General features: G+C 51.7%; 8 protein-coding genes across 8 annotated transcripts; 4 read left to right on the top strand and 4 right to left on the bottom strand.

Moving 5' to 3' along the window:
* Window positions 1–179: 179 nt before the first annotated feature.
* N7509_011288 (Ribose-5-phosphate isomerase) lies at window positions 180–773 on the bottom strand (the record flags this gene model as incomplete). The annotated part of the gene is made up of 1 exon (XM_056635925.1): window positions 180–773. The coding sequence occupies one exon, from the start codon at window positions 771–773 to the stop codon at window positions 180–182; it is 594 nt and encodes a 197-aa protein (XP_056486545.1).
* A 50-nt stretch (window positions 774–823) lies between these two features.
* On the bottom strand, window positions 824–1117 carry N7509_011287 (uncharacterized protein; the record flags this gene model as incomplete). Its single annotated transcript, XM_056635924.1, has 1 exon — window positions 824–1117. One exon carries the CDS (start codon window positions 1115–1117, stop codon window positions 824–826), a length of 294 nt encoding a protein of 97 aa, XP_056486544.1.
* Window positions 1118–2640: 1523 nt separating this feature from the next.
* Window positions 2641–4388, top strand: N7509_011286 (NEDD8-activating enzyme E1 regulatory subunit; the record flags this gene model as incomplete). Its single annotated transcript, XM_056635923.1, has 2 exons — window positions 2641–3015; window positions 3066–4388. 2 exons carry the CDS (start codon window positions 2641–2643, stop codon window positions 4386–4388), a joined length of 1698 nt encoding a protein of 565 aa, XP_056486543.1.
* A 481-nt stretch (window positions 4389–4869) lies between these two features.
* Window positions 4870–6317, bottom strand: N7509_011285 (tRNA-splicing endonuclease subunit SEN54 family protein; the record flags this gene model as incomplete). Its single annotated transcript, XM_056635922.1, has 2 exons — window positions 4870–5321; window positions 5381–6317. 2 exons carry the CDS (start codon window positions 6315–6317, stop codon window positions 4870–4872), a joined length of 1389 nt encoding a protein of 462 aa, XP_056486542.1.
* Window positions 6318–6537: 220 nt separating this feature from the next.
* N7509_011284 (uncharacterized protein) lies at window positions 6538–6849 on the top strand (the record flags this gene model as incomplete). The annotated part of the gene is made up of 1 exon (XM_056635921.1): window positions 6538–6849. One exon carries the CDS (start codon window positions 6538–6540, stop codon window positions 6847–6849), a length of 312 nt encoding a protein of 103 aa, XP_056486541.1.
* Window positions 6850–7480: 631 nt separating this feature from the next.
* Window positions 7481–8871, bottom strand: N7509_011283 (arrestin C-terminal domain-containing protein; the record flags this gene model as incomplete). Its single annotated transcript, XM_056635920.1, has 3 exons — window positions 7481–7723; window positions 7790–8674; window positions 8794–8871. The coding sequence occupies 3 exons, from the start codon at window positions 8869–8871 to the stop codon at window positions 7481–7483; spliced, it is 1206 nt and encodes a 401-aa protein (XP_056486540.1).
* An 803-nt stretch (window positions 8872–9674) lies between these two features.
* N7509_011282 (putative DNA polymerase delta subunit 4) lies at window positions 9675–10716 on the top strand (the record flags this gene model as incomplete). Its single annotated transcript, XM_056635919.1, has 5 exons — window positions 9675–9726; window positions 9834–9992; window positions 10056–10123; window positions 10224–10589; window positions 10657–10716. The coding sequence occupies 5 exons, from the start codon at window positions 9675–9677 to the stop codon at window positions 10714–10716; spliced, it is 705 nt and encodes a 234-aa protein (XP_056486539.1).
* Window positions 10717–13138: 2422 nt separating this feature from the next.
* N7509_011281 (CFEM domain-containing protein) lies at window positions 13139–13953 on the top strand (the record flags this gene model as incomplete). The annotated part of the gene is made up of 4 exons (XM_056635918.1): window positions 13139–13219; window positions 13282–13420; window positions 13504–13740; window positions 13799–13953. The coding sequence occupies 4 exons, from the start codon at window positions 13139–13141 to the stop codon at window positions 13951–13953; spliced, it is 612 nt and encodes a 203-aa protein (XP_056486538.1).
* Window positions 13954–14474: the final 521 nt, after the last annotated feature.

The following is a 14474-nucleotide window of genomic DNA, read 5'->3' as shown; positions in this document are numbered from 1 at the left end:
AACACAATCTAATGACTCAATGCGCAATTTCTACACGTAGACATCGATAGCTGGAGTGCACCATGTTATCAGGTACTAACTTTGCATCCATTTCTCAGCCCGTCCGGGGCATCGCATCTTGGTATCATCTATATGTATCCTATCTATCACTCATAGCATCAAATCCGGAAATCGCCAATCTACTGAATAGCATTGCGCACCGAGACAGAACCGTCGGGCATACCAAAGTAAGCGGCAACAGGGCGCTGACCACCAACACCTCCGGCGGCAGTAGCCTGGGGACCGGTCTGGCCGGAGAAGATGCCAACCTCCAGAACACCAGCAATCTGCTTAATCTCGCGCGCAAGACGAGCAACCTCCCAGACGCCGCCGGTGCCGGTTCCTTTGAGACCGCCGTCAAGATCAGCTTGAATAAGCATGGGCGGGAAGGGCGCATCGATGAGGAAGAAGTCCTGGTCAGTCTTCAAGTTGCCCTCCTTAGGGTTGGAGTTGGAGCGAATGGTTGGGTTGATGGAGCCGAGCTCGGTCAGTTTTCTAAGGACGCGGAAGGCGGCAATGGGAGCGACCTCGATAGGGATGTACTTCCAGTTGGTGAGGAGGCGAGATTGAAGCTTGCGGGAGTCTGTTGAGTAGAGACGAAAGTTAGTGAATTTCGCAGGGGGTTTGGTTGGGCTGTTCGTGTAACTGTAACTGCTGCTTCTGCTTCTGCTGCTTCTGCTACTTATGGAGGGGCAATTCCTACCAGCGACGCAAATAAACTCCTTCGCTTGCATGGCAACCAGCTTCTCCTGGAAGAGACAGGCACCACCACCCTTGATGCAGTTCAGCTCGTCGTCAACCTCGTCCGCGCCGTCGAATGCGACATCCAGGACGGTTCCGCGGGGATAGCATCGAACTCGACGGCTGTCAACCCCGCGTTGACGATCAGCTGGCGGGACTGGTATCCCGTGGGAACGTAGCGAGTGGCAGAGGTATCGACACCAAGGGCCTTGATTGCCTCGACGACATAAACAATGGTTGTACCACTGCCGATACCAACCCATTGCGCATTCTTGGGGTAGTGGTTGGCGACGGCGGTGGTCGCGGCGGCGCGCTTTGCCTCTTCAACGTTGGACATGGTGGACTGCAGGCGTGTGGAGAGTGGGAAGGGAGAGGGGTGGAGGGGAAGTGGAAGAGGGAGAGAACGGAGAGGGCGAGGGTTAAGGCGAAAATGAAGAGGAGAGAGAAAAGACGAGCAGAGAAGTCGGCGCATGGAGGATTCCGGGGTTGACTCAAGAAGGCGCTGGTTGAGACTTTCCTTCCCCATTGGATTATTGGATTGCTGCACCACAGCGTCATGTGGGGTTGGCTGTTTACCACGGCTCTACCCTTTTTCGGGGCTGTTTTCTTCCAATTTTTGTATGTAATCTAGAAATAAAAAGATTATATTTGGGATGACAAAATTATTGCTCTTCCAATGACTAGGGGTCATCAAAATCCCACCATCCCATCACTGTATACCATCACTCTATACAAGCTACTCGATGCCCCGCCGATACAAGCACATGAAATCCATGATCCATCCCTCCACACTCACCGGCCCATGCAGTGCATGGACGATTGATTGACGTGGTTTAGTGCGCGCAGCTTCAAGGGCCAACCGGGTGGTTTGTGGTGGAGTCGGTGGGATTGCCATCCACGGAAGGACTAAGCGCCTCTGCGAAACCCCGGTAGAATGACTTTCCAAACCTGCAACAATATCCTCGATATGAATCCCCCGGGTGGATTTATCGATGAGGTAGAATCTGGCGATGGTGGTGGCCGTTCCCACTGCCAATCTGGATGGTTCTCGATTTTGGTACGCATAGTTTTCCACGATTTGATACTCAGATCTTTGATCGTCGTCACCCTGTATCATTTATGAGGCGAAGTAAACGAATATGCAAAATCCAAGGCAAGCAAGATAACTAATGAAGACATTCCTGCTGTCATGCAAACCAGCTTCCTCGTCAAGGCAATGTCGAGATTGAAATATTGATATGGTAGTATTCCGAGTCATCTTGTATATCATTGACTGTTTAATCGTAAACTGGGTGTTGAGTTGTATACTACTCTGGGCTTGATATTGCATACTTTGAAATTTCAACTACTCCAAGTATGCAATTTTTAGGCTAACCGCATTCTCCGTATCACTCTATGAAAAGTTGTTTTCGAAAACTTGAAGCTGTAGGTACGTACACAGTCCTAAGTTTCAGGCTAGCGCGGTTGGGCTATCTAAGGATTTCAAGACTTTAATAAAATTCAGACTAGGAGCTAGATAATTTGAAAATTTGGGCTTAAATAATTCCAGAGCTTCGGTTTTAATGCCCTGGACTAGCACTTTTTGCCATTTGTTTACTTCTAAAATCGCAAGCACCTACTAGTATGCATGGAAAATACTGACGCCTCAGGGATCAGGCATGAAATTAGCCCACCTGCCCGCTTAGTCAAAACGACTGCACATCAACAACGCCGCAACGTACCTCATCAACAATCGAACAGCGTACAGAGTTTCAATTTTGGTGAACACATATCCCCGAATATTAGCAAAACTGGCTCACCTCATTGAACTTTTACACCCAAAACCCCCACATTTTATCTCCAACCCCGCCACATCATACCATGACGGACGCCTTCCCCGCGACCCTGGCAGGACCAACCTCCAAGGAACGGAGATATGATCGACAACTCCGACTATGGGCCGCCAGTGGCCAGCAAGCACTTGAAGATGCCCGCGTTCTACTGGTGAACTCGGATGGTCCTCTCGGGTCTAGCAGCACTGGAGTCTCTGGCGTGGCGGGCGTAGAGACGCTCAAGAACCTTGTTCTGCCTGGCATCGGTGGCTTCACCATCGTTGATCCGGCCACTGTCACCGAAGCTGATCTGGGTGTAAACTTCTTCCTCGAACAGGACTCTCTTGGCAAGTCTCGTGCCGATGAAACATGCCGTCTGCTCCGAGAGCTGAATCCCGATGTGCAGGGATATTCCTATTCAAAGGTACACCATCGCCCTCACTTTTAGAACCACAATAACTAATACCCTTTCAGCCTATCGCCGAACTGCTTCAAGATCCAGCATTTCTCCCTCAGCATAAGCTGATCATCATTTCCGGCCCAGCCAAGCGCTCTACGCTGGATCCGCTTTGCCTCGAGGCCCAGGAATTGGGCATCCCAGTACTTTACACACACTCGGTTGGATTCTACGCCACCTTCTCATCTCAATTGGCCGCAGAATTTCCCATCGTGGAAACTCACCCGGATCCAGAAACAACGCAAGACCTGCGTCTTCTGAATCCCTGGCCTGAACTCGTCGGCGCAGCAGCAGCCTTGCCTAACCTAGAGACCCTGGACGACCACCAACACGGCCATGTCCCATATATCCTCCTTCTACTACACTTCCTCGAGGAATGGAAGCAATCGCACGAAGGCAACGCACCATCAAACTACAAAGAGAAGACCGAGTTCCGCGAATTCGTCCGATCCAAGACCCGCACTGACAACGCCGAGGGCGGCGAGGAAAACTTCGACGAAGCCGTAGCCGCCGTACTGAAAACCATCTCGCCATTCACCCTGCGCAGCACAATCCGCGAGATTTTCGAAATGAAGCAGTGCCAAACACTCACCGCTGACTCGGCTGACTTCTGGATCATCGCATCCGCCATCAACACATTTTATACCAAGCACAATGTCCTTCCCTTGCCGGGATCTCTCCCAGATATGAAAGCGCAGTCAGCAGATTACGTCTCTCTACAGAATATCTATAAGAGCAAAGCACGCGCCGATGTGGAAGAAGTTCTCTCCACAGTGCGCCAGCTCGAATCACAGCTCAATCGACCAACGGCACAAATCCCAGACCGAGATATTGAAGTATTCTGCAAAAATGCCGCACACATCAAGGTCGTGCGTGGTCGGGCAATCCCACAAATAAATAGCAACAGTGATCCCGAAACGCTCAGCTCGATTCGCAACCAGCTAGCACTGGGTCAATTGGGTCTGCCAGAGTCGCTTGTTTCTGTATTCATCGCAACCCAGATCCTTGATGCGGTTGTTGATGAGATTCAAAGTTCGTCGCAGAATAGCTCGCTCTCCGTCGATGACGAGGCTCTCTGGAAGAGTCATACGGAGCGGATTATGGCTCTGTTGCAGAGAGATGATCCCACGCCGTTGGATGAGGAGGCGAGGGAGTCTATCGAGAATGCTATCATGGAATTGCGGAGGGCGGAAGGGGGTGAGTTGCACAATATTGCTTCTCTGGCTGGTGGTCTTGTTGCACAGGAGGCTCTAAAGGTGTTGACCAGACAATATGTTCCCATGGATAACACCTGTGTCTTTGATGGAGCCCGCAGTCGCAGCGAGATGTACAGGCTGTGAGGCATTGGCTACTAGTATGATGCATACACGATGGGGGTATTCCTACGAGGGAACTCTAGGTGTAGCCTCGGGACATAGGCATTATGAATTATGAGTGATTGAGTGGTATTCGCCGCTAGAAATAAAATACCAAGCAAGATGGCTTGGGGTGAATTAAGACTCTATCCGATTCATTCCATCGTAGCGTTTTGTACATCGGGGTTTAAGCAAATGCCAGAGCTTCAGAGTCTTTCGCAATTCGCAATGACTCACTCTATCACCATCCACGGTTTTTATTGATGAACCGCGGGTAACATGGTCACGGTCACTAAATCCTTCATGGCCGGCTTCATCTCTAAAGCAGGGTGGGAAAAGCGAAATTAACCCCTAGGTTGTACCCCGTCTGCCGAGGAAAAGCGGCCAATTTCATGCTGATATTGGTGTTGTAAGAAGCGTGCTAGGTGTGTTTTCACACTGCACGTCCTCGTTGAAGGCCTCCCCATCACCTCTTCTTTCCACGGAAATTTCCATTCCGTTTATTGCCCATCGAAGCAGCTTGCGTCTCGTACAGCTTTTCTTTTCCAAATGCCGCATCAGCAATTCTTAGATAGCTCACAATTCCTTGATCCACCACCGCCATAACAACATTGCGATAACCGTGTCGCAGACGCATATAAACTAATCGCTTCATCTTCTCGCCGCTCGGTGGGTCCAGCGGTGTACTTTCCAGCAGCGCACCAAGTTGAGCGAGAGTTGGAATAGCGGCCGTCTCGCGTGTGTTTACCACAGCTATGCGGAAATCCGGAGCTGGCCAGGCGGACTTCTTGATCGGGGTTGAGGGTCTGTAGGCGTGGAACACCACTCGGAATGGAGGAGTCGTGTCGAGGGGATCTCTATCAATTGCGAGACTGGGGTCGTACCATGGGATCACGGCCAGTTGGCGGTATATGTTATCTGCGTATCTTGTTAAAAGAGGATGAAAGCAGCACTGGGGGGGTTAGAAGAGAACTCACTATAGTTGCGATGCATGCCACATCCCACGACCGGACCAGCCGCCGTAGACCTTGTGGAGAAAGGATCTTGAGCCCAGCTAAAAAGCTGCTCCAAAATACCCGCCAGACCGGCGCCACGCTTCAGAGGACGCTGCGAAGCACATTCTTGATTTTGATCCTTCAGCCCCTCCACCTGCGCAGAATCATCCCAGCCCGGCGCTCGAGTCAGCGCATACCCAGTCCGCTTCAATCCGGTGTAGACAGTATATCGCTCCATCGTAAGTCCAGACCGGCCCATAAAACACGCATAAGCCGCCTGCAAACTCATCGGGATAGACAATTCCTCGGGGCCCTCATCCTCCGGCGCAGCGGTCATTTCAATCGGCCAGCGAATATCCAAGCTCCCGCGCTCAATCAAGAACAGCGCTTCTTCAGGCAATAACCAGACTCTATTCCAGCGATCCGACTGGCCCATATTTTTGAAATACTGGCCCTTCGGATTAGGCACGTAGACACAGCTATCTGGATGCACATTTGCCCCGACACCCTTGTCGCCAAATCTGGCTGGATCTTCGATATCGATACCGGGTGGTGGCGCAGGACCGTCTGGCGCATAATAAGCAATAACCCTGGTATTGAGATTATGCAGACGGGGATGCGCGAGGGCATCGTGCATTGCCTCGCGGGATTTGGAGAGAACATCGGCTTGGTGTTGGGTTGGATTTGGTTCGAAGTCTTTTTCGCCGCGTTTTGGGAGGCCCGGTGAGGATGTGTCGGTTAGGCTAGAGGGGGGGGATTGAGTATTAGCATTGGCTTGGAGAGGGTGTGCTGCATTGCGCGCATACAAATTGAGGTGACTCAGTAAGCGGAAGTCTTGAGTCTCGTCAGAGAGGTCGGTCTCGACTTGAGTTGGCTCAACCGAGGTGCCACGGACGGCATCCTCGTCTTTGTCCTCCATGGTGCCAGGTGGATGACCAGGTCAGGTCAATTCTGGTGAGGTGATCTTTGGCTGGGGTCGTGTAGAAGTGCAGTGTGGTGGAGGTGACCACGAAGAAAATCGGAGATTGAAGTTGGGGTTTATCGATAAGCGGTGGCCCGACGGGGATTGGAGTCCGCATCCACCACGAGTCTCCCGTGGCACTTGCACATTGAACTTGAACTCAAGTTCCATCTTGAACATGGTATCCATGGATCCATCAGTCAAGGACTACAATGAAACTCTCCGAAAGGTAAATCGAACATCATCCCGACCCAAGGGCCCGGAATCCAATCCATTTGTGCCAGAGCTCACAATATATATTCAGATATCAAGGAGTCTTGAAAATGCTTTTGAAACATTCGGCTCTTCCTCAGTCCAATACCATGCCATCCTTGAACTCCTCCATGACTGTCTACGGGATATCGAGGAAGCAAAGAAAACACCAGTCCAACCAACCGTCGACCCGGATGTACTCAGCTTAGCGATGGGATTCCTGAAGATTGCAGAATAGCCCAAGCGGGGCCGAATTTTGCCTTTGCCTTTGCTTTTTTGATACCCCCACACACATGCGCACTTGGCACTTGATTACCGCTATATACTACGAGTATATTGGTTGGTACCTATATATGACTGAGGCTGCCCAGAAGCCAGTGTGAATGAAATTGGATATATTGGATATATTGGACCATTATTGCATTTAAATTAGTCATCCATGGATTTACATTGAGTTTACTTGCTGAAGCTCAAGCTCAAATACTAAAACGCGGAAGCAAGGTGTGCCTCCTACCCCAAGCCTGGAGCAAGTCTTCAATGTGAGACTGGTCAAAATGCCTCTCAAGGCACGAAGCACGAAGAAGTGGCCCGCAACACCCCCGAATGAACAAGCTTTCGTGAATGCCATGCAACAAACTCCAAGCTCTATGCAATCATAAGACATGATATGGTATGGGGCCTCCGGCCCCGGTTGAGGAGCTCAAGGCAATAGTGGCGGCCGTGAGGCTGTCGATGTTATGTAGATTCGATCGACGATGCGATCTCTCTGTTCATTGGCGTCGCCACAAATCGGGTTCAATTAGATGTACTCTGTTGGTTTTCAGAGTGGAATATTTTCGGTGTAGATCGTTGTTCACATAAGCCATCTCTCAGTCGATCAACGGTTTCTTCTGGTTGCCAACCAGAGCCACGCCCAGATAATTGAGGGCATTGAGGTCGTGCGGTCGAACAATGGCTGGCAGAGGAAGCATTGGGTTGTCTGGGTTCACGTGGGCTGCATCGCGCGCGGCTTGTTCGATAGCTTCCATTTCTTCCTTGCAGCCTGCGTGGTCGAGTGGGCAGACGACGATCGGTTGTCGGATGGTGATATCTCTCGCGGATGTTAAATGAGCCTGTCACATATTATATTAGCCTTTGAATCCGAAGTATAGAAGACTGGTTATTGCTGGAAGACCCACCCGCACTGTGAGGTAGTATTCGATTTTATACAGGCTGGCTGTAGTGGTGAATCCGCTGACGCCATACATCGGAAATGCTGCGCGACTACGCGGCAAGATACCCTCCGAATCCCGCATGTCCTTGGCCGGAAATACCAAGCCTGGATTCGTCAAGTATCCCGACTGGGGTAATCGGACCCCCACCGCTTCGGTTTTCTTAGTGAGAGTCTTGATCTTGCGCTGGGGCTCGTCGCCCTCGTGGTTGTATATGATCTCCTCGTCAATGCCGATAGTGATCTTGCTGATAGTGACTTTGCGGGCCTTACCCATCCAGTCCTGATTCGGGGATAATTTGACGTATACGCTGACCGGGTCGAGAGGTCCATAGGACCACCGGGGTAATGAGATGGCCAATGTGACCAGGTGATCTGATACGCGCTCTGCTGACTCGGGGCGGTTGTACATGCCGAAGGTGGATAATGTGTCGTAGCGAGCGATGGGGACGGGAAAGGTATATTTGCGTTGCTCTGACTGGCCTTGTTGTACCATCACCACCATTTCGTAGTATGTTTCGGCCGTGCGACTGGGTAGCTGGAGACTCGCGGGGGGTACCCGCCGAGAGGCATCGCGGCCCCCACGACCAAATGGGATGAAGAGGACGAATGGGAGGTCCATCGCGATGACTTCCTCGAACTCCTTGCCGGCGGGGCATCGAAATAAGAGCATTTCCTTGCCGACGATATCTGCGACTTCCTTTCGAGGTGGAGCAAGGCGTTTTTTGGTGACGGAGTCGGCCGAGGGGTGAATGGTTTCGCGACGGAGGAGGGAGATGGTGACTAGAGAAACATTGACCGGGGCAGATATCCCGATGCTGGGGCGGATCTCGACTTTACCCTCGATTCGAGGCTGCGTGAAGAGCGAGATTGATTAGCATACGGTCGTCGAGTCGAGCTCGAGTCCAGGGGATCGGGCCACACTGCAGCCGCCCCCGGTGGCCGATGAAGGACAAGACGAAAAGGGCTTACCATAGTAGCCGAGATGCCCGGGTAGCCGATTAGAAAATTGCCATTTGCCGGACCTGAAACGCGCACGAAGGCGGCCATCTCGAAAGCGCAGTTCCCACACTAGCATAGGCATGCGGTGGAGGAGGCGCAGGGAAGTTGTGGGGAATCGGCAAGCTGGGCCCTGTCGCACAGATCATAGGGGCCTGACCAGAGGCGCAAGATGGCGAGGATGAGTTTGGAGGAGGAGGAGCGAGTGGGAGGAGCGAGAGAGAGGGTCGTTTGAGATTGAAGGTGGAGGTGGAAGTGGAAGTGGAGGGGGTGAGGAAGGGTGAGGCTGATGATGGAGCTGAGCTTGGATGATGTGGGGGGTGAGCCTTGCCCAGCCAAGTGCGAGTGCGAGTGCGAGTGCAAGGCGCTTAATATCTACAATGGAGTGTAGTAGTAGTATATACCATACTATTGATCTATGATCTATAAATTAATCAAATCAATATACCCTAATACTAGTTACAATACTGCCAGTGGCCTGTGTCTCAAGTCCAATCGACGTCATTGCCAGCATGCAAGATGGACTCTGTAGTACTAGTGATAGTGATAGAACTACTATTACTCTCTACTCGTAGATGCAAATTATCATTCTTTCCCCCCTCATCCCACCCCCACGCAAATTCTCCATTGATCATCAACAAAGAAGTGTGGACTGTGGACTGTGGACTGTGGTGGACCATGGAACCTTCCGCGTGCGGCCAAGCTTTCCACTTTCCGTTGAGCTCAAGTTCGGTTGCCAGGTGCAACACGAACCATGACATCTCCCCTCCATCATCCTCCCACATATCTGCATTGCATCTAGTGCAACTACTACTGCTGTTACTACTACCCTCACCACTCCCAACACTCCCACCATGCCTCCCCGTCGCCGCACGGCTGCCTCCGGCCAGTCTACTCTATCCTTCGGTACTCAGTCCCGGGTGACCAAACCATCAACTGCCCCTCGCCTGGGGAAGAATCTCGACAAGTCAGCGAGTGGAACTCCGGAGCCTCAGGATGTGATTGTCTCGCAGCCCCAAAACCCCATGTTGCCGATCTCGTCGTCCGCCAGCATGTCAAGCCAGCAGCCCAAGAATCTCTCTCGGAGGAGGATAAGCGGGCCTTGAAGATGAGCAAACAGGATCTGAACCGATATTGGAAGAAGGAAGAACAAGGCCGCTTGGCTCCTCGAGGTGGGTACTGCAAATCGCTAGTGGGGAATCAAACAGAAATCACTGACTTCCCTGATTTTATAGTCCACCAGAAGGATCTAGCCATGGAGGAGAAGATTCTCCGCCACTTTGATTTATCGAATCAATATGGGGTATGATACCTTAACCCGCCCCCATATTCCTTATCGCAGTCTTTATACGGAGTTCCATACCGCAGAGAATATATCGACGAGTGTTGCTAACCACCACCAGCCTTGTATCGGCATTGCTCGGATTCAGCGCTGGCGCCGTGCCAACAAGCTCAAGCTCAACCCACCCCTCGAAGTTCTTGCGGTTCTCTTGAAAAATGAGGAGATCGAGAACGGGCCCATATGGATGAGTTGCTTTCATAAGAGCTCGGAGTCGAAGACGGTCTTTTCTCAAGGAGACGAGCCGAACCACTCACCGATTGCACAGCAAGGTCACGGTGTGGGCACTGTACATATAGGAACGAATTATGGAATACAACGAGTCATGAATGAATGGGCGTTCAAAAACTCCCCCCTCATCTACCAACGGGAAACTGCATTGTCCCTTCTTAACCGTCGAGCCCCTTATTTGCCCGAACTCCCACATGAAGTGAATATCTGGGATGGAATATGCTCGACCGAGGCGTGGCGGACAATTATCTCTCATATGTCACCAGTCTCCAGGGTCCATTCAAGGGACTTTGAATCCTGCGAAGATGCAACAGTACTACTCGTAGTAAGCCTCGAGATTAACAGTCAGAAAAGCGGAAATGACAGCCGGAGCTGTACTAGGGTGGTGCTGGGGTCTTTAATTGCAGATTAATCTCGTTTATCCTGGTCGAGATAGTATCCGAGTTGACCACTGCAGGTACTAGTCGGATTATCGGATATTCTTAAATGGCCGAAACTTTCCCCTGTCTCATCTGGACGGGATGGAAGTTACTATAGAATCCGAATAGGCAAATTTCTTCGATTGAATCTGTCGATCGCTGGGTCCAGCTCTGTTCTAGTTGATCGCCTGCCGTACTCCGTAGATGCTCTTATCCTCCATCTTTGTTTGTTTCAGCTCCACTTCCCCACCATTTCCCCCCACCAAACACTGGCCAACACTTGGAACTTGCTGAAATATTCAAATGTTGGAGACCAGCCAAGCAGTAAGTCAACTTGAGTCTTAGTGGTTTGTACTCGGTACCTTTCTTTGCAATCTCTCGACGCCGCAGGGTCCACCCCCAGCCCCCAACCGCCACCAAACCATTGACTTCAAAATAGATTAAATCCCTCCATCTAAGCCTGTTCCAGCTCTTGACCCCGTCCAGGCACCTCGTGTGGGACTCGCTGCATTTCACTGTGGCGATATCATACGCCGAAACAGAACCGTCATCCCATGTGATCCTCCCCCTACGTTACCAGGCTTAGCGCTCCTTGGCACCAACAAGAAACAACGGCCATGCCAGTCACAAGAAGGACGAGGAGGCGAGAAGGGGACCTTTGATCCACCACCGCCGCCACCACAACAAGAATGTCTCACCTAGTTGGACCAGGTGGATGGCTGGCCCTGGTGCCCTGGCCCTCCGTCCAACATGAGTTCGTTCCTGACCATACCGCAAAACAATTCAGGGGAATTTACGGAGCACAGAGTTCTTCATGGGTCAAGAGCCACAGCTGACATTATTGCTTAGCCGATGGCCGATGGTGATCGCGGCCATGCAGGTACGAGGCCTCCGATCGAGTAAAATGGCTGGTAGGGCGCCCAGGCCGTGATCCTATCTCGCTATCTCACTAGACTGCGGACTTTCCCTTCAAAAATCCCCGGACAAACAATCAGTTGAAGACCCACGGACCCCAATTGTTCCTCCCCGCGGACCCACCCCCGGTTGGCCCATGCAAAACAGGCTCGGGGGCCCGGATCATCCGAGTTGTGTCTGGCAGATCAAAGAAGTTGAATTGATCTTCTTGGTGCTAAATAAACCCTCCAATGGTGATCGCCGTGGCCCGAAATGGATCAGAACGCGTAATCATACCTAGTCAAATGCATCCGACACCCTTTGTGTGACTTACCAGAACAATAACCGTTATTAATGGATTGATGGCGCTGATGGGCTGACGGGTGTCGGCCAAGGGCCTACTTTGGGATAGTTGGATGCTACGCTACCAGAACCCTGTCGTTTGCCCTGCCAGCGTTGGCGTATCTGATTGGGTCTGAGTTCCCCGGATTTGCTTCGGACTGGTACTTCCGTGACATGAATAGGGTCCACTCACTGAGCAGTTCTCGACAATGTCTCGCGGGGTACCCTTGTTCCTTGGTCAGATGCCCCCCCCAAATCAGTGTGGTTTGCAATGACTGAAGCAACTATAGATTTTTACCTGCATACAAATCCAGAGGATTGCGTATGCAACAGCTTGGCTTGTACGAAGTACTATCTGGGTTCTTGCTGCAGTCGTCCCGTGCATTTACCGTGTTGTCGGTATACTGTTCTACCAAGCCTGATACTTACAGGGCAGTCTGCAGGATCTGCAAAAGCAATCCCAATTCCGCATGTGCTACCTCCATATTGTCTGGTGTTTGGATCACCCCAAGGTCTGGCCACCAGTGGAAAGTGGAAATTAAAGCCTGCTGCCGTGCGACTAGCTCAAGACACCTGCATTGGCTAGTACGCCTACACTAATCCATGCCCTCTTCTCCATATTCGCCCAACCCCGGTCTGATGGGGCCGTCGTGAATCGCGCGGGCCCTTGATACGCACATCGTACACTACACACCGGATACGCAGTCTATAGGCCAGCCCCCGAGCGATATTAATTTACCCCTCTACTCAATCGGGTGCATGAAGCCAGGATCCGGCGCCCGCCATGGTGGCTTGGCCTGCAATGAGACGCCCCAATTAGTTAGGACATGGGTGATCTGAGTCAACCGCGGCCATGGGCTCTTCTCGATTCTCGCTTCTTTGTGCAGCGGACATGTGATGTTTATAGTTAGTACTACCCTGAGCGGAGCCCACGGCACCATATCAAAGCTTATAAAAGGGCAGATGCACCCCAGCCTTGGATGAAGCTCTTCTTATTACTCGACTACCCACCTCATTCGTTATCATCAACTGTCGTTTCCGGCACGCTATATTATAATCCATTTTCAAAAGAGTTATTATTATAATCGACAAGATGCAGTTCTCCCACGCTCTGATTGCCCTCGTTGCCGCCAGCCTGGCCAACGCTCAGCTCCCCGATGTCCCCTCGTGCTCGGTATGACTCTCTCAAACGTATAAATATTCAAAAGGTGACCAAGTATACTAACGATACATTAGCTTAACTGCTTCGTCAGCGCTTTGACCACCGATGGTTGCTCGGCCTTGACCGACTTTGCCTGCCATTGCCAGAAGACCTCGCTGGTCAGCAACATCACTCCTTGCGTCCAGAAGGCCTGTGACGTTGCCGACCAGATCTGTAAGTTCTTTGAGATATCAATCTATCCTCGCCCCCACTTCTCTCCCCACTATGTCAAGTCATCGTATACTAACTGTCACCAGCCGTCTCGAACGCCGTCGTCGCCCAGTGCAAGTCCGCCGGCCACCCCATCGTGGTTCCTCCCATTGAGACCACCACCTCCAAGACCTCTGCTACCTCTGAGAGCTCTGCCACCGAGACCTCCTCTGGCTCCAAGACCACTGCCACTGGAACTGGCTCCGGCTCCAGCTCTGCCTCTGCCACCGAGACTGGCTCTGCTACCAACACTGGCTCTGCCACTGGTACTGGTGCCACCACTGGTGCCACCACCCCCGGCTCCACCCCCCTCTGGCTCCGGCGCTGCTGGCTCTACCCCAGCTGGCACCTCCACCCCTCTGGCCAGCAAGACTAGCGGTGGCTCCGGCGGCTCTGGCGCTGCCACCACCTCCCCCGCTTTCAACGGTGCCTCCGGTGTCAAGGGTAACATGGCTGGTGTTGCCGCCATTGCTGCTGCCGCTGCTTACATCCTGTAAATATACATACCTTAATCTGTGCTGTTGTTGACCTCGCCGTCGGCTTTCTTCGATAGGCATGGCAACACGTTGTATCATTTGCCTGTGGTGGACGCGGTTGCAATAGTGACTCACTCTGTATAGTGGACTTAATATAACTGCCCAGGTGGGGCCTTAAAGTTGCGATATTCTTCTTATTCTTCTTCAATCCTAATCTATTGTGAATTTACCTTGATGATTTTCAAATTTTTCAGATCTTAAATCTATGTAAATCTAAATCTAAATTTGATCGACAGTGAATCAAATGTTGGTCGCCTTAAAACGCCCCACTTAGATCGACCACCACGCAATGGGCACACAATGGGGCGGAGGCTTAGCTCCGCCCCTAGACTTCAACTCTCAGGAAATGCAACACGCTATATTCGGCAGCAGGAAACAGCAACACTACTAACCTTGGAATGCTCATGCGCTGACTCAATAAGCAGTTCCTGATGGGCTTTAGGGGGACACCATCGTCAGGGTGCGCACCGTGCCGTCAACGA

Source organism: Penicillium cosmopolitanum (genome assembly GCF_028827165.1).
Source record: "Penicillium cosmopolitanum strain IBT 29677 chromosome Unknown utg000009l:1.0-9042332.0:1.0-9050551.0, whole genome shotgun sequence".
NCBI classification, from domain to species: Eukaryota; Fungi; Ascomycota; class Eurotiomycetes; order Eurotiales; family Aspergillaceae; genus Penicillium; species Penicillium cosmopolitanum.
This window is presented reverse-complemented; position numbering and strand designations above follow the sequence as displayed.